General features: G+C 38.6%; 1 protein-coding gene across 2 annotated transcripts; it reads left to right on the top strand.

Annotated features, from left to right (window-relative positions):
- Positions 1–2,719: 2,719 nt before the first annotated feature.
- LOC148511532 (uromodulin-like) lies at positions 2,720–23,552 on the top strand. 2 transcript variants are annotated; one of them, XM_088442081.1, is made up of 10 exons: positions 2,720–2,851; positions 5,059–5,118; positions 7,099–7,209; positions 11,855–12,063; positions 13,182–13,336; positions 14,427–14,663; positions 16,900–17,056; positions 19,205–19,277; positions 22,071–22,100; positions 22,967–23,552. In XM_088442081.1, the coding sequence occupies exons 2-10, from the start codon at positions 5,070–5,072 to the stop codon at positions 23,029–23,031; spliced, it is 1,086 nt and encodes a 361-aa protein (XP_088298207.1). In that variant the 5' UTR covers positions 2,720–2,851; positions 5,059–5,069; the 3' UTR covers positions 23,032–23,552. The 2 variants fall into 2 exon arrangements, with proteins under 2 accessions (XP_088298207.1, XP_088298208.1); XM_088442082.1 differs by having other exon boundaries at positions 2,720–2,867.
- Positions 23,553–27,886: the final 4,334 nt, after the last annotated feature.

Here is a 27,886-nt window from a genome sequence, read left to right as displayed (position 1 = left end):
CCAGCTTTCACTCTCATCCCTTAAGGACATATTAGGCCGCATCAGTAAATCTCGCAGATTAGGTCCTCTCCTGTATGCAATCAAATGTTTTTTACGGATGGATTTGCCCAGTACAGGATCTGCTGTTACTATTTCCCAATTTTTCTTGATGTCTACCACTTACACAGACCTGTTTCCATCATAATCAAGCATAATAACCATGTACTCATACTTTAAAGATCAACATCTACCACATATATGTGCCTAGAAGTCACAAGCCTGCTATATACAGTACAGCCATGTGCCCAGTTTAGTACTTTCATGTCAGCCTTAGCCCATCACTAAACATATGCAGCCCAACATATAAATCTTGTGTCGACTACTGTCCAATGCCAACCATATGCTCTTTGTATTAGCCACATTTTCTGTACATGACTTCATATGATTTGGACAATTAGTAGGCAGTTACATTGAAAGAGCTAAATTTTAAATTTGTATAAATCATAAATTCTGACAAGATCATTTACAAATTTGGGTTTGATTCAGACTCAGTCAAGCAAATAAACATGAATAAAGTGGTGGGTATGCATATTAAATCATCAGAAGAAATGTGAAAAAAAGTATACTTTAACACTATTGTAAATGATAACAATATAACATTTGTCATGGAGTTCCATGAGATATGTATATTATTATTGTCATTAATTTGTATGGAGACACAGTGCTATGAAGCACTGGACAGTGGGTATAAAAGGATATACATAAAACATGGACATACTGTAGAGGGCAGACAAAATACAGACATGAAAATTGTTAGAGGGGGTCCTGCTCATAGAAAAATTGACCTAATTGGAAAACTGTACAGCTGAACTAAGACTAGTGAGTGTGGCTCAAATTAGAGGTTGGGACAGTTGGGAGAGTGAACTATGGGCTAGTATACTAGGGAGTAGAGTAACTTTGAATAAAGAGGTGAGGGTTTTTAAGAGCGTTAAAATATTTGCAGGCCGTGGGAGAGTCTGATCAGGTGTGGTAGAGAATAACATATGTGGGTAGTGACAGAGAAATAGGCCTTGTATGTGCTTCTACTTTACAGCATGTGCTTTAACACAATTGTATGGACACCAAGGGGCATATTTAATTAAGATTGATTTTAATCGATTTAAAATTAATCAAAATCATTCAACATCGACATTGTGTCGCTGGGGCTAAATCACACATTTACTAGTTCTTTAAAAAAAAATCAAACATTTTCTGTTAGTAAATGTGTGGTTTAGCGCCAGAAAAACAACATCAATGTTGATGGGTTTTGAAAGATTTTGATAGATTTTAAATTCATCAAAATCGATTAAAATTAACTGTTAGTAAATATACCCCCAGATCTGTACCTAATGGAAATTGGTCTCAAACTAATGTTTAGAAATGTATAGAATTTTATTTAAACTCATACAGTACTTTACAGGTCTAGTTCCAGGCATTCTATAATGACAGTGGGCCTGATTAACTACAGATCGCAACTGCGTTCGCGGTTAAGCATGCAGTCTAACTGTGCTAATCCATTGAGACCGCTATGCCATTGCAGCACAACATAAGGATGTCCACTTTACCCTACACACATCCGTAATGTTTTGCAGGACTGCAAAACCATTGATAATATAGAGTACATGGAGCCTCCCGCAAACTTGCACAAGCTCTGACCTTACTCAGGAATTTCTAACTTCATCACATGCACTGTGTACTCGAGCTGCGTATGTCATCGCAGTGTATAATTTATACACGCCCCTGCAATGTCATTCAAACACACTGGCACGCCTGCGTTTTGCCGACCACCCCCACATCAGCACTCACAAACAGCACTTCCTGTCACTCACTCTGCGATGGGTCGGCATAGTCTCTACGATCGCAGTCCCGATCGCAGTGGCCGGTTCGCACACGCGCACCACGATGCATACACATGCGCAGAACACAACAATCGGCCGATTGAATGTGTAATCACAGTTGCAATCCATAATGAATCAGGCCCTGTATACGGTTATTTTCCCAAAAAACGGTCAAAGAGACAGCAATATGTAACTGTTATCAGATGTGGCCGTTAGCATAAATACAGGCAGGAGTGAAGTTATATATATTTTTGCATGTTTCTATCTCGGACTATAAGGGGTATATTTACTAACTTGTGAGTTTATAGAAGTGGAAGTGTTGCCCATAGCTATCAATTAGGTTGTACTTATCATTTATCTAGGACCTTCTAGAAGATAATAACTAGAATCTGATTGGTTTCTATGGGCAACATCTCCACTTCTATAAACCTGCACTTTAGTAAATATGCCCATTATAGGGAGTGGGGGGATGTTTGAGTCTATAGTTCTAAACATTCAAAACTTGTTGTTTTATAACTTTTGTATTGGATTTTACCAGTTACCAAACTATAGAAACTTGGGAATTATTTAAAATATGCTATTACAAATATTTTTTTTAAACATGTGATATTTTCACACAGCTATTATTATAAAATACAAAATAACTGTCATACCAGTACTAAAAAATGGTAAAATAATGTAAAAATAGAAGATGCTGGAGGCTTAAGGCTAAGTACTGCAAAGGGATGGGCACATTTTCGTTTAATTATGGACTATGTACAACGTAATTCAAAGTCACCTGCCTGCCCAACCAGCTTTGTTCCGACAAACAACGCATGCATTCCTTTTGAACATAACATATATAAGCAACTCTGTGTCTAGTTCTCTTATATGGAGCCACTGACTGTGAGAAAATCAGACTGACAACTGAACTAGCTGATTTGAAGACTCAGGTGGACACAGTATCAAGCGTTACGTAGCTGGTCAAGGATTCCAGGCATTAAAAGCAGCCATTGGTTAGTATACACTCTTGTAAGTTATATATACTTGCTTCCCATTAGCTAACTACTCTATTAACAAACAATCTAAAAAAAATACAACTTCGACAAACTTGATCGATGTTTCAGTGCTTAATACACTGTCCTCTGGATCATAAAAAATGATCCCAAGGTCAGTGTTGATCAAATTCGACTGCTTCAAGTTGAATTCTTTTAAGACCTGAGTGCTGCACATCTGCATTGTATTTTACACTCCTTGTAAAGGCACTGGTTGCAGATGTCTCCTGATTATCTGGAGTGCCAGACCCATTTCATATTATATAAATAATATATATATATACATACACACACATACAGAGAGAGAGATTTTAAAACAGATATTTTACTGTATAGCAAATTTTATCTAGAACTGTATATTTATGGAGTTACAGTTAAGGTCTAAAAGAGTCAGCTATGGTTGCTATAAAAGAATGTCTGTGTCACAGCCCCAATATTATTATTAATATTATTCTTTATTTATACAATGCCGCAAGTATTGTGCAGTACCTTACAAAGTACATAAACAAATAAGTGAACAAGAAATCAGTGACTTACAGTACAATACAATGCAGGACAAGGACATGGTTTATTTATATACATGACTGCATTGGCGATCGTAATACTCAAATAAGCAACAGGGAGTAAGCAACCAAGTGTTAGGTTCCCTAGTGGGGAGTAAGGAGTAGATAAAAGTATAAGTATGGAGAAGCACATGAGGGAAGAGGGCCCTGCTTGTGAGAGTTTATATTCACATTAATAAGAAGTCCCTATGTGGGAGAGAGTGAATCTCACAGATTATTTGAAATTATTGTCAGGTAGCTATGCTTGGTGCACATAAGGGTATGCAGTCGGGATGCCAACGGTCGAAATGCTGACTGCTGGCTTCCCGACTGTGAAATCCCGGCAGGGTACTAATGACAGGCGTGGAAATCCAGACGCCTGTCATTAGACCTATGCCAGGAGCCCGACGCCCAGCATACCGAACGAAGGTAAGCCGGACGCCGGGCATGGAGAGCCGCGGAGGGGGTGGTTAGGTTTCAGGGCTCCCGGGGGGTTTTAGGGTTAGGCATCCCTCCAGGAGGGTTGGGGTTAGGGTAGGGTAAGGGGGGGTTAGTGTTAGGCACCCCTGGGGGGAGGTTAGGGTTAGGCACCCCCCCTGGAGTCTTAGGTTCAGGGTGTGGGGAAGGAGGGGTTAGGTTTAGGCACTTACAGGGGGGGTTAGATTTAGACACTAGGGGGGAGGTTAGGGTTAGGCACCCCTAAAGGAGGATTAGGGTTAGGTGGGAGAGGGTTAGGGATAGTTCGATACTTACGATCGGCATTTTCAGGCCTGCCGGTGTTCCGCTGTCAGGATTTGAACCGTTGGACATAGCTCCGGCGGTCATTCATACCGATCCTATTAGGGTCATCCAGACATGTATGGAAATAACTAGCTAAAAATACACCTTTAATAAATCAAGTGAAACATTTGTAGTTTGACATTGTTTTAATTAAAAAAAAAATCAATTTGACATTTTGTAATAGTTACAAGAAAACTAGCCACTCTACTTTATAATAAAAATGTGTGAAGTTAAAGAATTCTAAATCCTATGGACTTCCTTGCAATGTAATGTTACCTTAGCAGAGCTTCTACGCTATGTACTTAATTGGACATCTTACTAAATGTGTGTCTATTCAGAAGCTAGTATTTTACAGTACAGAGGGTGTCATTCAGACCCACTCGCGAGCGCTGTACGCGCTGTACAGAGCCAAAAGCACTCCGGGCTTGCGGCAGACGAGACCCTACCACAAGGGTCTCATCGCAAGCCCGATGGTCACCCACAGCTATGCGAGCAGCCAGGAGGCCGCTCCAATTTGAGCTAGGACGGCCCTGATTCAGAGCGAGCGCTCTGGTCAGAGCGTCCGGCTCTGAATCAGGCCCAGAATCTGTTGGTTAAACTATGTTTCAATTTCATGTATTAGATCCGCTATTAATTAATGTAAGTACTGTGTATCACTTGTCACCATTATGGGGGCTTTTGTGGATAATATAAAATGTTGCTTTGTCTGTGACCACTCGCAGTCTTCCACACACATTAATTAATGTCAATTTGTCAAGCAATACGGTTCTAGAATTCCTAAAGCTTTTCTGGAACTGAGTGACTAATTTATTATTCAATATATTTTGTTTTCATCCTGCCCACTAGGTGATTTGAAAATGAAGGTCTTCTTAGTACTAGCAATTTTATTGTCTGCGTCTATCTCAGGTAAGTGGAATTTCCATTCTTGGTTTTCACTCATGAAACAGGACAATATAAGAAAAGATGAACTCCCCTATTCATAGCCCAGACATACTGTTATTAGAGCAGCCATGTGAATTCAGACTCACTCACTAAACACACTGCAACTAGCATATCTACAGTTAGTATTTATGTAACTTATTACAGTAAAGATGTGCAGTATGCACAGTATATGCCATATGTATCTAGACCTACATGCCTCTACTTGGATTACTTATTTGTTATTTGAATGGTATGTTAATGAAACTTTTACCTGTTACAAAACACAGCAGAGTACAAAAATATGTATCACCAGGAATGGTGTCTGTAACTGATACAAACCAATCAAATATCAGCTTCAAGTAAACTAACTCATTTAGTTCAAGAATAGCTGATATCTGTCACTGTCCATCATTGCTCTTTGCAACAGATTATTAAATAAGTGCTAATGTTATTCTTTACACGTTCAATAATAGTAATTGCTTGAAATAATGTAAATTGCCTAAAGTGAATATTTAAGCTCCCAGAAACATGTTTTTTTATTAGATTTATCCTATATTATTTAATTATGTAAGACTATTCCATTACTAATTGGTTAGTCTCGGTTCAACAGAAAACTTTTGTAAAATAATGTTGATAACACTTTGTTGACCATTCACCAAATAAGGTTACCAAGAATGCTTGAGTTTCTGTCTCCTAATGCCTGTTCACCATCTTGTCCTGTAAATTGGAATAAGACATAAATATAACTAAAAATATTCAAACATATAAACAACCCATAGAAACTGCTTTAGGTTGTTCTCAACCCTGGGCACTACTGACAGCACTTGCATTCATTTTCCTTTAATTTATATGAAATACAGTACCTGTTACATACGGGATGCTTATAATATCCCAACAACCAGGATTCCGGTGCTGAAATACCGGTGCCGGGATGCCGATCACAGATATAAGAATGGCTCTGGAATCCCGACATGACTGGGGATGTCAACGCCGGAATCCCAGCGGCCGGCAACCCAATCATAAGGACATAGAGGCAAGGTAAGTATCAGCTGCGAGGGGAAGGTTAGGTTTAGGCACCCCCGGTGGATCTAACGGTTAGGCACCCCCAGGAAGGGTTAGGGTTAATCTGTGGGGAGGGAGGCTAGGGTTAGGTACCCCCCGGGGAAGGTTAGGTTTAGGGTGCAGTGAGGGGGGGTTAGGGTTAGGCACCACCGGAGGGAAGTTAGGGTTATGCACCCCCCAGGGAGGTTAGGGTTAGGCACCACTAAGGTAGGGGTAGGGGGGGGAGAGGGGTATGGTTACAATACTTACATGCCCCTGTCAGGATCTCTCATCATCAGGCTTACGGCATCGGTATTTCATCCGGCGGCTATTCAGCCAATGGGATATCATACCCAACCTTTTACATACATATAGATGATCACAGCTACTGTATAATATTACAATTAAGGATCAAATATATTTTTACACAAATATAAAATAAAACAAGAAGCAACTGAAACCTGCACTCTGGTTAAGATTACATCATATCTGGAATTTTTATTGGCCAAATATTCTGGCATGTAGGCCAAGTTGATCACATACAATGTGTTTTTGTGAAACCAGCACATACATGAGGCTTTGCAACTAGAAACATTAGTTTAGAATATAATATAATATATTGAAAAATAATATAACTGACAAATTTGAATTTCCTTATTTGTCATCTACCTACTAACCAGAGAATCTTGTAAATGTTTTTAGATTTCTTTTCTAACACTGCCTATGTAAGTTTCTAATGCTGAATAGGTTTTAAGTCTGTATAACTGATGTGTTGTTTTTAAGCGCTTTTAATTACTATTAATGAAATGTCAGAAATACAGATAATCTGTCCTGCGGCTGCAGTATAAAATTACTGTCAGAATATAGGATTTTAAATTAACATATTTATTATGTTTGAAACATAATTTTTTTCTCTCCCTGCAGTGTGTGCTCACTTTATGAAGAGATCCACCTGTGAAACCTGTGCTACTGATGAGGCTTGCAACACCACCACCAGTCATTGTGACTGTAACTTATCTTTGTACACAAATACAGGTACAGTGTGGAATAAATATAATTGTAAAATACTGCCACGTTATTTTCATCATACATATATGAATTCATTTAACATGCACACAAATGTATAAATGTTAAGCCCACATAACCTATATTATAAATATAGCACTCTACAAGACATGGTGTTGGGCCAAATAGCCAAACCATACGTAACAGTAAGATCTGTGGCCACTGAAGCTCATGCTTAGTAGTAAGTACAGTATATCAGGCAAAAAGCATAGAAAATCTAGAAAAATATATAGATGGAGAACTTGTTTGAGAAACCACACAAATGTTTATAAGAAATGATTTAATAACACTATTACATATGTATAAGATACAATTTATATTAAAATTCAGTGCAATGATTGCTCAAGCTATATAAGATAATCAAAAATTCACATCAATCCTTCTCTACATAGAAAAATAGATAAATCTGTAAAATTATATATATATTCTAGGACCTATAAAGATTTGCCAAAAAGAGTTTATTCTGGTTCATGCACTAAATGGGAATGAATGATTATCCACTTTCTTATGCCAATTCCTATTTGGGCATAGCACACCCATATATTGAAAAGTCCTCTCTACTGCCAAATATAATTGTACATGCCTGTGAATGTATCTCCGATTAATACAGTTTGTACATGCCAGCATGTAATATTTCCACAATGTTAGATTGTATCCACTGGCAGGGTGCCTTGTAGTTGTGCATACACGGATAATGCTGGTGGAATGTAACGGCCGGGGCTGTGCGGTAAGACAGTGAGATCCAGATGAGACCACCACTGTGCCTGTGTGCTGGCAGTGTACCGGTCCTTCGATGAACTTCCCAGCTCGGCTCAGCAATGTGGTTGGCAATGATTCAGCGGGAATAGATTAGTGATAGGAGCTATCAGAGAAGTCTCTCCATCCTTTAAGCATTTCTCCAGGTATTGGAGTCCAGGTTTCTTCAGAAGAAACATTTACAAACATATAGACATTTGTGTGGTTTCTCAAAGAAGCACTCCATCTATATATTTTTCTAGATTTTCTATTTTAGCAGGTAGCAGATCCTGCTGGTGGAGTTGCCAGTTTGAGTCAAATTTATATACAGACTGATTGAGAGGTGCACCCCCTTTTTCTCTAAAAAGGGGAGAAAGACATATTCTAATACAAGAGTATATCTTGAGTGAGGAATTCTTTACAAAATGTTCTCAATGGGCTACAAGTTTCAACCTTAAAATGTACATTTTATTTCATTTATTAAAATATATTATTGTAAATCTTCTAATGCCCTAATTGCTGAGTAAAAAATAAAAAAAAATGTGATGAATGGAAAACATTATATAGTATAATAAATATTAAGGTTAAAACGTGCTTGTCTAACTTGTTTTCTGTATAGAGAAAGACAACAAAGTAGTGAAATAAAAGTGAATTCTTAACTGTGTATGAGCTCTGCTTTATAGCAATAGGCTGCACGGCCCCTGTACTGCATGGAGGAGGAGGTGTAATGTGCGGACCGCACATTACTACTGGTAATGAGGAAAACAACACCGAGAAATAGCATTTGTATAATTTAAGACACCATGGTAGGTAGGTAGATGGAATCGGTATGAAGTACAGCCGGCCGAATGGCCGGCGGTTCGATTCCCGTCAGCGGCAGCCCGACATCAGCAGAGTTCCGAGCAGCGGAAGCCCAACAGCGCTGGAAATCCCAATCGTGGATAGGTGAGTATCTACTAACCTAACCCCCCTAACCCTAACCCTCCTTAAGGGTGCGTAACCCTAATCCCCCCTCTAAGTGCCTAACCCTAACCACCCCCTTCCCTGCTGCCTAAACCTAAGTCCCCCAAGGGGGTGCCTAACCCTAAGTCCCCCCCGGGGGTGCCTAACCCTAACCCTCCCTCCCCATAGCCTAACCCTAACCCTCCCGGGGGGGTGCCTAACCCTAAGTCCCCCCAGGGAGCCCTAAACCTAACCCTCCCCCCCGTGGCTGTCCGCTCGTGGCGCCCGGCATCACTACGATCGGGATGCCGGGCGCCGGTCTCCCGGCATCGGGGAAATGCGAGCGTCTACATCTAGACGCCCGGCATTTCACCCTTGCCGGGATATGACAGTTGGGAAGCCGGCTGCCGGTATTTAGGCAGTCGGCTTCCCGATTGCATACCAGGTAGATGAATCAAGTCTTCTAAAGAGTGGAAAAGTTACACATAGCACCCAATCAGCTCCTACCTATCATTTTATAGAATGTATTTGTTAATGCTACCTTGAAGCTGATTGGTTGCTGGTGGCAATATCTCCTCTTGCCTACTTCTTCTTTACTTAGAAGACTTGATTCATCTACCCCATGGACCATATAACATTCCTGGGCAGGTCACCTTAAAAGAATTGAACTATTGTATGCACAGCACCACAGACTGTTTAAACAGCACTTGAATTTCACAATGGAACACCCTGGGAGTAGCATTGAACATTGGCTGCAGAAGACACAGGGAATGTCTAGACCAAGCACAATATTATTCACATGTTTTTTGGTTGTTTTTTTTTAAATGCATGTTTAAAAAAATCTCTTTATCCTACTATTTTTAGGTTTTGAGTTTATTATTACAGTATATGAACAATTGTGCACAAAATCAAGATATGTTATTTCATAACATTTACATATTTAAATGTGCTCATGCATTTAGACAATGTAGAGCCAGTCCTATAGTTACTTATTTCCCACATTCACTACTGAACTGTGGCAAACTAATTTGAAATCTACTGTAACATGTATTGCTGATGTCTGTTTCTTCTTATTGGCCAAGGTGGCACTCGCCAGGGGCGCCGGCAAGTGGGGGGGCACCAGCGGGCAATGCCACCTGCGGCCATTTCTGTCTATCAAAAGTCTTTGCTGCTGCTGATCTCTCAGTCAGAAGAATCAGCACCAGACGACAAGGGAGGGGAGAAGGGGGAGAGTGATGCTCGTACATCCACCATGGTGTCCGTTTACTAACTGCCAATGGGGGGGCACCAGTCCCATACTTTGCCAGGGGTGCTCAGACCCCTAGATACACCTCTGATGAGTCTGTGTTTAAAATGTCAAATTTTGATTATATCTGAATCTGAATACGAACGAGCGATAATTCTCTTTATGATCACATATGTCACTGTATTTGCCAATAGGAATTGTAGAATTTTAAACAATATACCTATACAGCAAATCCCACCCATGAGATTTACGGTAATAACACTGAAATGCAGTCAAACCTCTGAAAACTGCCATTTTCTGAGGTTTGATGCATTCCCCATATGTATCAAGCTTTGGAAAGCGAAACTTTCCAGAGCTTGTACCAGATAGGCAGTGCCATTAATATATAGCACTGCCTAATAGAAACCTATGGGCTTCTTTTCGCAGTATTCCCTGAAAGCGATCCAGGAAGAACCCTCCCAGGATCCCCCGTGGCTCATGCATGCACTAACTAACGGCTGCACATGCTCAGTAGGACTCTCAGGTCATAAACCTGTACATGTATATGGCGTTAATAAACACAGCTATGCATGCGGTACGTGGTGGGATGTATCACATTTAAAATACGATGCTTGATAAATCCCATCCTTTTTGAGATAGTTTGACAACTAGGTTTTTCACATAATTTAATCACACTCATTATAGAAACTAGAGAAGGATATGAATGAGTTTTGCCGGTTCATTCCTAACCATTACTTGTAGAAAGATTATTCGGTGGCAAGTTCTTACATCTTTGTCTGCATTCCCTGGGCATCCTTGCACATAAAACATGTATACTGTATGCATAAAAAGCTATTTTATTTAGAAATTACAGTATTCTGCCCTAAAGCAATAGGTGAGAAAATGAAATTTCTTCAACAGGCAGGGCATAGTTTTCCATTGCCAATAACTTCCCTAACACTCCTTTCACGCTGCAAACCCGGGTCGAACCCGGGATTTTGTACTGAGACCCCTTTCAGACTGGCGGCCCGACCCTGCTTATTACCAGGTCAATTACGTCACCACCGTTACGTACCGAGCTGGCACTTGGAGATGAGATCATCTTCAAGTGCTGGCTCTTCCTATACTGTGGGCCCTGTCACACTGAGCAGTATCCCGGGTTGTTGTGCGTTCTTGTGAAATAACCCGGGTTATTGCTGGCAGTGTGAAAGGAGTATTAGTTACAGCTACCATATACTGTACCTTACATACAAAGTAGCATGGTTGGTGAGGTAGTAAAAGATACAGTCCCATCAGATGATCTTCCAATAGAGGTGTTGATTCAGAGGAAGGCAAAGTAATACCTACAGTACAGTGACACAGCAGATAATTCAACCACACAAGTTAAAAAACATCTCATCCTGACCATATATTTAGCATTCAATTAGCTACAATGATTTATGCAGCCTTAAAATGATACACCTCATGAGCATCAATGCTTTTTCTCTGCATCCCTAGATTGCTGAGTGCTGCTATGCTGGGTACTGTCTACCTTGATCCCGTTTTCTGGTTTCATAGGTTATTTCCATAATGTTAAGAATGAGCTTTAATATCATTGTCATTTATTTTGGAGTGACACATGGAAACTGCAAAAGGCTTTGCATGTCTTCAAACATTATGAATGTATGGACATATTTAGTAATGTTTAGTCCACTTTTGTTTTTGTTTTTTCAGGGGATTACCCATCTCCAACCATTACCTGTGATGGCGGAAAAATGAATGTGTTCGTCTCAAAGTGTTGGTTGGAAAAAAATCTTTATGAAACCTCCACTATAACACTGAAAGATTCATCATGTGTGGCCCTAAGGGAGATAGTGAATGACACTGCTCACATGACGTTTCACAATGCTTTGACTAATAATGGCTGTGGTAACACTGTAAATGTAAGTCCAAGCCACACACCCTGGCTATTAATTAGGGAGTAACATAAACAAATATGATCTAATCTACATTACTAAAGCTTTTTATACGCATTACAATTAGTTACTGGGCACCTTGTGTATGTGAAGGTGACAAATGCATTTTATAGATTGTACTAATATTTGTAATGATGCAATTTCCTATGTACCAGTAGCACTGGGCTAAATAAAACTTCATGACCATATATTGATGGAACATGATTAATGTGCATATAGCCCAGGTTCCTACGGAACTGACAAGCTGCATTCTAATTTATATTAGTCCAGCCCATAACATAGTCTAGCCCACAAAATGACTGCTTCAATAGTGTGTAGGAGACAGATACTCTTATAGTAAGTAAATAAGTGCATTTAATAAATATAAAAAAAATTCAATTTAGGTAAAAAAAATCTGTGATATGGATAAGTCAATAAACTTGCAATAATTGTAGGTGAATGCCTCCATTGTTTTAATTCTACTTTTATTGTATCAAAATATCATCAGACACTATTTCCAAAATGTTACTGTTATAAACATTAAGACATTGCTTTATCAGATAAATATAAAAGTTTGGAATAAGGTTTCAAAAATGCAGTTCCCCAGACTGTATGGTTATGATCAACTAGTAAAGGGATCTGGTATATACCGTGTCACTTCAGTCTACCTTCTGCTTCACCCCATTCCACCCCCACTCTGCTCCGCTCTGCGCCCTCAGTCCACTGCCTTGCTCCATCACCCCGCCCCCAATCTGCCTCACCCCATCTCCTCTTTGCCCGCAGGTTTGCACCATTCCACCCTTGGCTTCGTTCTGTTACACACCAATCGACTCTCTGCCCACTGCTCTGTCCCACTCTATCCTGCCCCTTCCATCTCGCAGCTGCATACAGTACTTACCCATTCCTGGCGTGTCCTCCTCTTCTCTAGCTAGGGTCTCTCTGGCAGAGAGAGCTGTTGGAGTGGTGCCGCTCCCTGGCTCCCACTGCATATGCAAGTAGGAGATGGGGCAGACATTAGATGATTAATATTTTGATTTAGCTGCCACGTATGGAGCATTTTGACCAACTTTATCAACATCCAGTGTTTTCTTCTTTCCTCTTTACAGATAACTGCAACCGATGTTACGTACTACAATGCCTTGTATATCTTTGCAGCAAAGACCGAAATCGAAATCAAAAGTGATGTCATTATGAACTTTTCCTGCAGTTACCCATTGAATATTAAAGTTCAGTTTAACATCACAATACATCCAGTAATTGGGTATATATCATTAATTATTCTGTAACATGTTATTAATGACAAACTGAACATACTGTAGTATCCTTACTTGTACTGCAAAGTTATACACAAATACATACTACAGGAACAGGTGGGTCAGTGTACAGCAGATATCTGATTAGGGACCAAAATTATTTATTACAACCTCAAAAGTCAAGATATACATTTTTATTAATTTTATTACTTACAATCATTTATTTATATAGACCTAGAATAATATGAAATTTAATGGAGAATATTATATAAGAATTTACTTTGAAGATGGTGTTCCTGGTTCCATTTACTCTATTCTGGTCAAAAACAATATCTAGACATAACACTGTGTTTGATAAATGTTGCTCAAGCCAATCAGCTCCAATTTTTCAAACAGATGTCAGTTAGGAGCTGATTGGCTGAAGCACCATTATCATGCACAACAAGTTTTAAAACTCATTACGTATGATAAAACTTGTTGATAAATGGGCCTCTATATCTCTAAGGAAACCACAAAAAAATTAGACTTAGCACCAAATAAATATAAAATATTTAGTAAAGCACCATATTGTCCCTGTCAAGATAAGAAAAAAAATAAATAAATGATATATATATATATATATATATATATATATATATATATATATATATATTTGAAGAGCTGGGCAAAACATTCTTCAGAGAAAGTTATGTTATATATATATATATATATATATATATACACACACACACACACACACACACACACACAGTATATATATATATATATATTTTGTTACATACACAATATAGAAGGTAAACAGCAGGCTGCCTTGAATCCAGGTGATATGTATTTCCAGTATCATTTTAATAATAGACTATCTATCTACAGTGTCTATCTATTTATCTATCTGTGGTTTATAACTTTTGCTTGACCGAGTGCCCTCCCAATTAACAGCTATAGCTGAAACGCAGCCTGTAAAGCAATTGGGCAGCACTCACGGCACTATGAAATACACAGAAACTCCAAAATGATTCCTACATTTTAGGGCATTTTAAATGCGACCTTTCCTCAGGGATATTTACATTTACATTGTAATACTGTATCTTTATTTTTCAGAACCGTAGTGATACCGGTCCCTGGCACAAATTTTACTACCTCAGTGAATATGATAGCTTATATAGATAGTTCATTTACTACACCGCTCACTGCTGATGACATACTGTATGTGGAAGACACTATTTACATTTCAGTGATTATACCAGAGCTAAATGTTGACACTTTTTCACTTCAAGTGATTGACATTAAGGCTTCTGACGGACAATCTGGCCCATCATATTCTCTGCTTGATAATGGGTAAGTATCTCAACAGCTCCATCCATTGCCATTCTACCCAATAAGTAATTTTTACCTCATGATAACTCTGGGCCTGGTTCAGCATGGATTGCAATTGCAGCTGCGTATGCAGATTGACAGATTGTTGCGTACTGCGCATGTGTATGCAGCGCACTGCACGTGCGCGGCAATTGCACTGTAATTATGGACGCAGAGAGGAATCCATCACAGAGTGAGTGACAGGCAGTGAGCATTTGGGGGTGAGATGAGGGAGAGGTTGAAGAAACGCAGGCCTGTCCATTTGAACACTGTTGCAGGGGTGAGCATAAATTAGCCACTGCGATTGCATACACAGCTTGAGTACTCACTGCGTGCGATAAGACTTACAATTTCTGAGATAAGTCAGACCTGCTGTAATTGTGCGTGACGGGTCGATGTGCTTCAATGTTACCAGTGTATATGCAGGACTGCGAGGTATTATGGATGTGAGAAAGCAGCAGTGGGGGTCTCTAGGCTGGCTGAGCGGTGGCAGACATTAGCATATATTCGCTGCTTTATTGCGTGCGTTTGCGCAGCTGCAATAGCAGTTGTGTTCCATGCTGAATAAGGCCCTCTGTCCACTAAATTCCAATTTCTACACTAAATGTTCAAAAGTGAACAAAAGAATAACTATGGAAACTTTAATAAATTATCAGTACTTTTTGTTAGATTGTAAATTTTGGGATGTACACTGTTTGTTAAATACTTGAATAATAAAAATATTTTGTTTCAAAGTTATGCCACAATTTAATTTATAATTAATGGTAAAAAAACAAACTCTATTTACTATATTATTAATTATAATTAATGATATTAATGTAATATGTTTTTGCTATTCATTTAAAAAATAATTAATTACATTGCTCCAGTGCAGATATTTTGTTCCAAAATAATTTGTATCTTGTAGAAAAAAGATAAATGAATATAGGTTTCCTACCATAATACTGTCTTGCGTCAGCATGTGTGCTATTGTTTGCAGACAAACTACTTAATTATTCGAGACTTTGGTGTTTAGAAAGGTTGAAGAGGCCATTAATATATTATTTGCATATTTTCCTGGATATCTAGTTAGGTCTCTTATGGTCCCAACACTCATTTGCCCTTATGAGCACCCATCACCTGAATATTGTCCCTATAATTAAATAATCCAACAGTGTCCCAGGAATAGGTACATTTCATACCTTATTCCGCTATTGTCTTTAATCAGATATTACTGCCATACAGTACAGTGGGGGTGCAACATAAAATCGTTCTGATGCCCAAGTGTCATGCCCCTTCTCTCTCCTCCTGCCCTCTCACCTGTTGCTGGGTGCGCAGGGACTGAACTGTACCGCCCCTGTACTGCATAGAGAAGGAGGTGTAATGTGAGGTCTTTTAACTAAAAGACCTCACATTGCACCTCCTCCATACAGTGCAGGGGCGGTGCAGCCTATTGCTATAAAGCACAGCCCCTTACCATCTGCGGTGGCTATGCCTTTCAAACATTTGGAGGGAGGGGGGGCGGGGTTGCCCCCTTGCTCCCATCCCCTGTTGTGACGCCAATGCTGCCATATTAAAGACTCCTAAGTGACATAACATATTTCTTTTGGGTTCCTAGAATTGCACACTGAGATCCACAAGCTATTTTTCCATGGCACCAGAATTTTTCTTTTTCTTAGTACAAATTAATAAAATCATCTTACCCATATTTTAATATTAGTCAGTGCAAGTTGTATGTTTCATTCTCATTACTTTGCATAGACAACAGGAAAGTTGAAAAGTTATTAAAGGAAATATTTTATTAATTCAGAAATATACATCCCCAAACTGAGTCATATATTTTACATTTGCAGCACAGTAGAAAATGTTATGTCAGACTGTGCATAATGCCACCATTATCTCTGTCTGTCTATCTGTATAAATCATGTATCTATCTATACTGTATCTCTTTCTATAAATCTATTTATAAATCTCTCTCTCATCTATCTATGTATCTATCTATCTAAATCATCTATCTAGCTATCATCTGTCTGTCACTCTCTCTCCATAAAACTATCTATAAATCTCTCTCTCATCTATTTATAAATCTATCATCTGTATATCTATAACTCTATCTATCTATCTACTTTAAATATTTCTATAGAATCAAACACGTGGTTTATTTAGAAGATTAGGTGCATTATTTGACTAACTAGATAGTAGACTCCTCTGACTATATATTTTTGATTTATGTGTGAAGGTGCCCAAGTACCGGTATAACGGCTGACCTAATGAGTGTGCTGTATAATGGAAATGGTTCTGAATCACGGTTCGCAATGAAAGTCTTCCAGATTTCTGGCTCTAGTGCTGTCCAGCTCTCTGCTGATGTTAAAGTCTGTGTAAAGAATTGTGTAATTGTAAGTACTACCATGGGTATGATAGATTTTCTATGTCCTAAAAATGGCTTAGTCCTAATTGTACAATATGAACACATTAGATTATTGGTGTTTTCATAGTCGCACTGTGCATGCATCCAGATAACGTGCGCACAGAGTCAGAGTTGTGGCACATGGGAGATGCGCAGTCTCGGAAATGTGCTGAAAATGTAGTGGGCATCCCTGGGCCGTGATAGGGAAGTGTTGTAATGATGGTCCATCTTATTGGCGTGTTATGGGCAGCACGGGAGTGGCGCTGGCATGTTCTTGATAGCAGTTGTTTACAGAGGTTCAACCGCTCACACAAGAGGCCATACTCGGACGGAGATACTGCACCTGCCATGATAGGGCTAGTGCAAGTTTTCATGGTGCAACCGACGGAGGGTCTAAAGACGCACCATGTGGTATTTCAGCATGAAAGGACGCTGTCAGTGGGCGTCTCAGTCCTTGCACATGAGGACCCATGTAACACGATTTGCATAAAGTCGCAGAGAGGCGACCAGCAAAAGACGCAGACATGGATGCAACTGCGTCTTACTCAGAATCTGCCCATATACGTTTGTGTTGATCCACAAAAGGCAAAGCAAGGCCCTAACAAAGCATCTCTGACTTTAATCAGCACAATAGCAATGCAAGCTAGGATATCAATTTTTAATAAGGTAGTCTTTTAAATACACTTTAAAATTCACTGAATACATTGCTTTTACAGCCTCCTTAGGGATGAAATATAATTGTCTGGGCACCATTACAGTATATTTTTCTATACTTGATAAAGTGTGTGTAATGGTGGAGCTGTACAGCCAGGTGATATAGTAGTTAGACACACCAGGAAAGCAGTATCCTAGGGCTCACTAGCCCCATGCAGCACAGGAGGACACTGATAATAATATGAACATTTTTAGTTGATGTATCCCAGTATAATAAAGCATATGTGGACTATAGTTTTATTATTAATTTAACATTTTTCTTTAATTGTACCATGTGAGAAATACAGTGTATGTCCAGTACTATTCATTCTGTTAATGGGTATTTTTTTTATCTAGTCTATAGCACATTTTTGCTTTTATACATAGCAGTGCCTAAACATTTTTTCTAATACCAATTATATGCATTAAAACTGTATTGCTTTGCAAATGTTGGGGGTACACATAACCCAAATAGTCTGAAAAAGGGTCATCAATCTCAGTTGATTTTCCCCGCACATACTTGTACCTGATAAGCTCATTATAGGTACATTATGCTCTCCACTGTTCTTGGATACTGTATATTTATATATACTAAATAGGTCACTGATATGGGCATACTCTTGTCTATTTAATAGACAGGGTATCAATGATGACAGTAAATAACTGCATGCATGTGCTGTTATCATCTTAATGGAGCCCAGAAACAGTATGGTTTTCAGCCCTTTAAGTATGAAATGACCCAACAGGACATCAAAATGTCATATTACATGGCACCTCAGGGTGCACAAGTCTAATTATCTAATCTTTATTTATATAATAAACCCTTTATTATATTATGAAATAATGATGTTGGTCACTTCTAAACCCTGGTAAAGACATAAATATTATCTTAAAGTTTTTTTAATAACTTGCCTCAGGAAATAAATATTAATTTTGCACATATAGTACTACAAATACATTTGTATTATTACAGCTATTTCATTGCATTGTCCATTATTCAAATCAGTATGTAAACCCATGCACTGTTCAACAGAAATAGGTAAACAGTTTGCACATAGACTTTCACATAGTCAAGTAGTTCTTACTGGACACTCACCCCCCTTTTATGCTCATTATATGAACCAATCTATGAGCATGAGCTAGTAGATTAATCAGGTAACAAGGCTGGAGGGCTAAGGGATCTACCTTACCCCTTCATGTCTTCTGACTCATGTAGAGTATGAAGAATGACAAGGATGGTGAATACAGAAAATGTGAAATCTCTCAGAACTTTGTGTGTGTCAATATGTTTATAGTGATATTCATATCTGCATACCTATAGCAAAATATACATAGAACCAAAACACCCAGAACTGCGCTCTGAAACAGGTTTCCATTTTATTTAGAAAAAATTACTTAAAAAATGCATTACTTATTATAAATAATCATTTTCTACGTCTTACAGAACTGCAGCAAGAAAAGCGCAGTAAAAGCTTCACGGGAAGACACAGCTACAGTTAGCATATCCTTAACTGCAGGTAAGTGATTGGACAACAAGGGTATACCTTTCAAATGTTACAATTATAGAGATAAGATATTTTTTCTCTTTAGTTGTTACATTGCTCCATGGCCAAGTGCTACATAATCTTTTGAGTGAATAAGTTATACAATATATATTTTCTGTAGCTCCCTTACAGTAATGATAGGACACTGTGCTTTGGCAACCAAGGCAAATCTTTCAAACTACTCTCTCCCCACCTACATCGTGCCATCTATCTCTCACTCTATCCCTCACTCACTCACCTGTACCATGGCTACAATTATTTGTAATACCGTTTTATCATCTCTACATATTTAAAAGTACAATCACAGTCAAGTGGATGTCCTTTTGTGCCATTTGAAATATAATAATAGACAAAACCACTGTAATGCTGAAAGACTTCATTATTCATGAATCATTTATTTAATGTTGATAAATAAATGTTTCAGTATGACATTGTCCACCTATGCATTTACTATCTAGCGACATACTGCATTATAATCCAAAACATGATAAGAACCCAATATAGCTATATTTGTGATGCCATATTTAAATTTAAAATAACAAAATTACCAGGTGCAGTTGCCTATGCATACAAAATAAGAACATATACTAAATAAAATGTAACATTAATAAGTTAAATACCCCCGTTGGGGGAAGTATTCATTATAGTGATGCGAGAACATATTCCCAATATTTACACTGCACTCACATACAGTAATTGTTCTAATGGTCACAGTATAGGAGGGTGGTGATAAAGTAAAGCTTCAAATCCCTGTTGGTAATTTGCCTGATAAAACATGTGTGACCTTTTTGTGCATTTCAGCTAATCTAGTCCTTGTTTTACCTTGTTTAGTGCATGTGTTGATACAAAACACCTCTTATACCTCTTTTCCACCAAAAACCCGGGTCTGACCTGGGTTTTTGGGCATGGTTCCAACCCAGGTCAGACCCCATTTACACTGCACATTCGATCTGGGTTATCCCAGGTCAGCCCTGTTCACACTGAACCCAGGTCTGCCCTGCTAAACCTGTGAGGTCATAAAAAGTAGGAGGTGACTTCTCCACAACCACCAATCAGCTCATTTTAGGCATGACCCAGGTTGGATAACCTGGTTCACGCCATTTACACTGCACCATTACCCGAGTCCATCCTGGGTCCAACCCTGGTAGCTACCTGGGTTTGATTGCTAAGTCATTTGACCCGGGTTATTTTTCAGGGACCCTTTTACACTGATCTGCAACCCGGGTAGACCCAGCAAAAACCCAGGTTTTTGCTCTGGTGTAAAAGGGGTAATAGTTATCTCAAATATTATCCTGCTAGAGACATACAGATGATTTTTTTTTTACTGTTGGTTCAGTTGTACTAGATAGCCCTCTCAGCTGAGTCTTTGTAAAAAAAAGGCTCCAATGCGAGCGGCCGTAGCTTTTATTTCATGCTGAGTTACGTTGTGCTTCATCTGCGGCTGTATGTGTGAAAACCCACTCCTGTGTATTTAAAGTCACAGCCTAGAGTCTCTAGTAAACAGTGAGTAACTTTATGTTGCATCTGCGATGTGACTAAGATGCAAAATATAAAGAAAAATAAGGTGAGCTTTTCTTTTTGGAGCATTCCAGTCATGATAGGCGTCTCACGCTGCATGGCGTATGGACAACCAGTAAGTGAGGACAGATCTGTATATTGACAATGGAAAAGTTTTCATCAGCAAAAAATACAAATCAGTGAAGTCTTATGGATGCATGGGTGAAAGCAGGAATGAAAGCATGGTGGAAGGGCTGATACTTACTATGTAGATTGGTTGCCCAATGCACTTTGCATGCAGTGGGGTTGTCCCAAAACAGTCTATGTGTGTGACAGTAGAATGGTGGTCATTGTTCCAGAAAAAAAGAACACTCAGCTTCTAAGGACCTGATTCACGCCTGCATGCAGTCCCGATTCAGATACAAACAACCAATAATTTTGGGACTGCGCATGCACCAGGTGTGCAGTGCGCATGTGCTGCAATGGTACTGCAAATTAGTCGCAGTGCCCTGGATCCCGAAACATGATTGACATGCTCCAATCACTTGGGTGAAGAGATGGTGAGCATTCCTCAAATTGAAGGCATGTCATCTCCATTTTAGGGGTGTGCCTAAGCCAGTGGCTGCATCCTTAGACGCCGTTTCATTGGCCATGGAAGCGTAGTTTCACTGAACATCCTGCGTAAACAGATGTCCAATGCTGCAACCGATGGTCGTGATGTTGATCCAATGCTGCATCTTCAGACGAAGCCAGCGGATCAAAGAAGTCAGCAATGGGCATCATTTTACACAAGATGCCGCCTGTGGCTTTTGCATATTGGCACACAGCCTTTGTGTGCAAAGACGCATTGGCGGCGGCATTTGCATCTACCTCTCAATCCAGCTTAAGGGCAAATAAATAGGAATCCAATACTTATTTACATGCAGATTTATTATTGAAGACTTATACTAACTGAATGTAATTAAAGACTAATACTAACAATACAACTAAAATATCAAGTAACACATACATTCAAAATAAATGGGAAGGAAAGCATTGACAAGGACACAGCAGGTTTCTTTTCACATTTGTTTTCTAGTTGCACACTATCTGCACAATTATTTGTGTTTATTGGTTTTAAACAATATTTTGCTAATATTGCACAATTTGTATTTAATTATATACTTTGAAAGTGATGTTTTAAAAAGTGCGCAACTTTGAGACAACTCTTCCTTTTCTCAGTAATTATTAATATTTAGATCAATTCTCACATGTTTTTCTGTTTTACAGATGAGAGATTTACGTATGACTCTGCTAACTGTAAGTAAATTGTGAAGCATTAAATATTTTAATAAATCATGTTGTATATGCAATACACTACATTGGGGAGATATTGGACATTAGTCTTTATAAAAGATCCAAAAGCTATAGGCACCATTTCTGTGGGCGGTCCAAAATGGCATATCCTCATTTGTGCTCTAACTCCTCTCTATTCGTTTCATGCACACTGCCCTTTTAAGAGAGGAAAAGAATAGAAGAGATATTTCCATCAGGCTACATAGCTGACGTGGCAGGAAAGACAAAAGTCATTCAAATTTATAGCAAGACATATACATAATACAGTAAAAACAAGGGTTTCTGGGGAAAACCTTACTGTGGAGCTTCATAGGGTTCTTTTTAATAAACACTGGCTAGAAAATATGCCAGGCAAGACAAAGAAAACTTCATTAAAGTTACTTAATATAAAAACCTGGTAATAAAGGTTTACTTTAAATAGAATATCATTAATATAAAATGGCAAAAACCTCACTAGAGAGAATTGTAAAATTTGTATAAAAGGGACATTATTTGGGCAGCACATTTTTGTAGTGATTAGCATTACTGCTTTACAGCCCTGAGGTTGTGAGTTCATTTCCTGACCAAGGCACTATCTGTGTGGAGTTTGTATCTTGTCTCTGCATTTGAGTGGGTTTCCTCCCATACTTCAAAAACATTCTGTTAGGTTATTTGGTCTCTAACGAAAAAAGAACCCTATTGTTATCACATGTGTGTCCATGTTATAGGGAATATAGACTGTAAGATGCACTGGGGCACCGGACTGTCATGAATGACTGAAATATTCTCAGCGTAATAAGTGTAGGTTATATAAACGCAATAAATAAACACTTTATGGTGCTTTGTTGCAGGTGTTTCTATGTCCTGGATAATGAGTGCAATACTCTCATCACTACTCTTGGTGAGACTGATGTGAGTGCTCCCTTCCTAGTGCCATGGGGCTTTACAGCTGCAATTCCAAAGTGGATGCTCCCAAGTGGACACAGTACTGCCAAAAACATTTAAAAAGAAGAGGAATAAGCTTGAATCTCTTTATTTATTCCTACATGCTTTATTCCAATATGCTACAGTATTTATTCCTATATGCTTTATTCCAATATGCTACAGTATTTATTCCTATATACTTTATTCCAATATGCTACAGTATTTATTCCTATATGCCTACATATTGTTAATAACCTATCAAATAATATCATTTGTTATTGATACTGAAATATTATCTACATGATTAAACTCACTATGTATAGCAGTGCTGCCCAACTAATGACTTTCCAAAGGCATTATATCTGGCCCAAGCTCCTTGGTCGAACCCTATTTTACTTGCAATTTTGAACAATGGATTGTGAATGTTTTATGTTGCTTTAGAAAATATTGTGTAGTTCTCAGAACATATAATAAACTAAAAGAGCAAATAAATAGTCTGTTCTTTGAATATACTGTATGATTGTATGTGTCATTTTTGAAAAACCCAATCTACTATGTAATAATAAGTTCTAGTTTTAAGCAGTTAAATGCAAAACCATAGCTCCAGCACAGTAGCCGTTTTGAAATACCCATTGGCAGTAGAAAAAAAATATATGAATATTCATTTTACACAGCATATTAATGAAAATCATTATTACCTACAAAACTGGTTGCCAAAAAGAATTTAGAGTCGTAGTGGTTAAACTGTGATACTCCTCATTGCTATAATTAAATCATTAGAAGAATACGTGTAAGCTGGGGGTATATTATTATATAAGAAAACACAAGTTTAATAATGAACCTCCCAACTCTCCCAATGAAGACTGAGACATCCACACTCATACTGATTAATGCAATGTTTAGACATATCATTGCATCACCTGTGCAGTATATTAATATGGTTTCTCTTTTAATACATAGCCAATTATGGATTATACCTACTTCAGTATGTGAACATACGTACAATATTGCAGAGACGCTCTTCTCACGTAAGAAGTTTCATACACACAAAGTGGATGGAGATGCAACATGACTACTTTGTAAAATTGTTGCCTCATTGAGGAAACAAGGACCCCATTATGTGACCACTGATTTATATAATTTTGCTGGATAATTCATAATTTCAAAAAATGTTGGCGATACAATGATATATAAATCCAAATGTATTTTTAATAGAAGGGTCATTTTAATTTTAAATGATGCTCTCACTATAGCATATAAACACACTCATGGTATATTTGCAAAAACACTTCACTGTAAATGTATTGTTTGGGTTTTTTTCAGGAGCCATGAGCCACATTTCGACCAGTTGATCTATTAAAATGTATTGTTATCTATATCATATTGATAGTTGATTCACATAGCATACAACATACAGAAGAACCTTTAATCACATTGCACTTGACTTTATGCTGTTACCATCTCTTGTTTTAGGTTTTATAGAACTTCCCCATGGATTTCCTATCATAGCTAAAAATAAAATATGTATACAATTGAATCCCATATAAAGTATTTTAAGTTCAAAAGCCAAACATTTTATGATTCAAGAAAATATAAATATTTCCTTCTGTGCTATATAACATCAATATCATTTGTATTGGTAGGTTCATCATATAGACAAATAAACTCAAAGTAAGACCAGAAAATATTAGAAGTTTAGAAGTCAAGAAAAATCTAATTAATGTGAATACACACATTCCTAATGTACATTTATTGTTAATGGCCCATTAAAAAAATGTATGCCTATCAACATACTGTAGCATTGAAATGTTAGGCTCTAAAGAACTTAGATTCTGAGCCCACAAACATGTAAATCATAAACAAAAAATAATCAGCACCAAATTCTGAATTATAGCCAACAAGACATTTTCTGTGCCAGTACCCACCTATGGATTCCCTACAATGCCCGACATGACTCCCCCAAACCATTCGAGTCTTTAAATCAATTACTTACCTGGAGGTTATACTATAGTCTCACAACTAAATACTGAAGTTTGAAATCACTGGTCTAGTGCTGATTAGACAATGAACTCAAATGTACAGTATGTTTGTTTGCTATAGTTTGAAACAATTTTATGAGAGGAGCCATACCAGAGCTAGACTTTTTGGTGCCCTGTGCCAGAGAGAGAGCATTGGTGCCCCCCTTATTTTTTAAATAGGGAGATAACACACCCGATAAAGGGCCATGGCCTCATGGGGAAGGGCCAGGGAAGAGATAGGGGAGGCCAGGAGATGCTGGGGATAAAATAAGAGGAAGCTACAAGTGAGAACGATAATTAACAGAAAATTGACAGGTCCAAACAGCGCCCCCTGCCCTGCAGTGCCCTGTGCCATGGCACTGGTCGCACTACCCTAGTTACGGCCCTGAGCCATACCATCCTTTTTCTCTCACATTATATTCCATTTTTAATATCCTTTATCACAAAATATATTGCACAGAAGATTCTAAATACTTACAGTATACAGTGCACTACTGTCGATGAGAGAGAAATATACAACATGTAAAGTACACACTTCCAATGGAAATCCTGGGTATATACAAACTGTACATTGTTACATTTATATACTGTAGCCTGCCAAAATTGACACAGTATAGCTGGCAGCACAACATGGTTGTTAATTATTTGTTGAAAAAAAGATAATCAGAAAAGCCAAACTATATCCAAGTCTGCTGACTGACATAATAAGAGTACAGGAATATGCTAAGCTGGAAATATAATAGATTCTCTAATTATGCACATTCACTTATGTGGAAGCTTTGATGCTCAATTTTTACACCTACCAATAAATAAAAAGCAATATATCACTAGCCCAGAGGTTCCCAAACGTGATCCTCAAGGCTCCCCAACAGTTCAGGTTTTAGAGATATCCATGGTTGAGCACAAGTGGCTAAATCAAATTAACTGAGGTACTAATTAAGTCACCTGTGCTCACCCATGGATATCTCTAAAACCTGAACTGTTGGGGAGCCTTGAGGACCACGTTTGGGAACCTCTGCACTAGCCTATGGCAGTTTTTAACTGTGGGGTGAGCCAATTACGCTATGGAATTCAGTCTCACGCTGAGCAGACAAGGCTGTGGGGTCTATTTACTAAGCAGTGTTAGGAGACAGAGTGAAAAGGGATAAGAAAGTGATAAGGTGCCAGCCAATCAGCTCCCAACTGTCATTTTTCAAACATAGCCTGTGAGATGACAGTTGGGAGCTGATTGGATGGCACCTTATCACCTTCTTATCACTTTTCACTCTGTCTCCTAACACTGCTTAGTAAATAGACCTCTAAGACTTTTCTCACCCTCGTGCTGAGCCTATTTTGGCACTTTCCAATATTAATCAGTAATCAGTATTTGTGTATTATGCAGTATTCTAGCAGTCAGCACTTGGTGACAGACATGGGACTTTGCACGTTTGCATCATTTCTGTTCTGGCCATAGCTCTGTTTGTCAAGGAAGCCCAATTAGAGTGCCTCTCTTTCCCAAGTTGTGATGTGCAGACTGTCAATGCTCTATCTATTGGTCCAGGCAATTTTAAATAGGCTGTGCCAATAGTCCACCCATGCTGGTTATAGTTCTTGCTCCATTGTAATGACCTATGCTAAAGAGAGCTACTTCATTGTTGCTGATACCGATTACTTATATTGTTTATTATTAATGACCTTGGCTATTATTTTGACTACATTTTGTCTGTTGCCAACACCTGAGCCATGATTGTTCAAAAGTTATTCCCTAGCGCAATGTGCTATCATCCCCACCTCCTCCCTTGCTCCCAACGGCAGTAAAGAGCAGGGTAGACTTTTAGGAAAATTCCTCTCTCTCGCCTTTTGAGCCAGTGTGGCTCTTTATTAGCACTTTTGATGTATATTCTGAGAATGAGTGACACTGGTCCTTAGCATTTAGCACTCAGTATTTAAAGTTGCACTTATCATAAGACACGTATCTTACATGCAAGTAAAAAGGAACAATTAAGTACACTATTTTTTACAAGGGAAATTGCTCATGATATTGCATTGTGAGCACATCATCTAGGGTGTAGGCACCTTTAATGTACTACCTTATGCTAATGCGTAATTAATACGTAACCACGTCTCAACATGAACTGTATGCAAAACTTGCCATTTGTGTCCATGCACAGACATCTCTTTGACTCAGCATCAGCCCATTTGTGTGCAAATATGATCAACACTAAAACCTAATGTTCCAATTTTCCAAGTATCATTGTAACAGTGTTTTTAATTTCCTTACATATTTTTATATTATTATTATTATTATCCAATGAAATCACTGAGAGGCTCATGTAAAATTGAATGCTACTTACTGTACATAAAAAATATGCAATTTATTGGGGGGGGGGGGCCCAGCTCCATAGGGATCCCCGGCCTGGGCTGACTCGCAGTCAGGGGTGATGCTTTGGCAGGGGTGATAGGGCTCCCCTGACTGTGGCATTACCCACCACTAGAAAGGGTCTGGTGCTGGTTCTGGTAAATACAGGGAGAGCCTATGCATATTTTCCCCCTGTATTTCCAGAACCAGGACTGGCTCAGAGCAAAGTGCTGGTTGCGCTGAATATGGGGGACCCCTATGTCATTTGGCCCCCCGTATTTTGGCAACCATTACTGGTTTTGAATAGCCCAGTGCTGGTTGTGCTTAATATGGGGGACCCCTACATCATTTTTGCCCTGTATTTTGGCAACCAGGACTGGTTCTGAATAGTCCAGTGCTGGTTGTGCTTAATACGGGGGACCCCTACGTCATTTGTCTCCTGTATTTAGCACCACTGGGACTGGGTATGCAAAGGCCGGTGCTGGTTGTTT

Source organism: Taudactylus pleione, unplaced genomic scaffold (assembly GCF_031769625.1).
Source record: "Taudactylus pleione unplaced genomic scaffold, aTauple2 ptg000305l, whole genome shotgun sequence".
Taxonomy (NCBI): Eukaryota; Metazoa; Chordata; class Amphibia; order Anura; family Myobatrachidae; genus Taudactylus; species Taudactylus pleione.
This window is presented reverse-complemented; position numbering and strand designations above follow the sequence as displayed.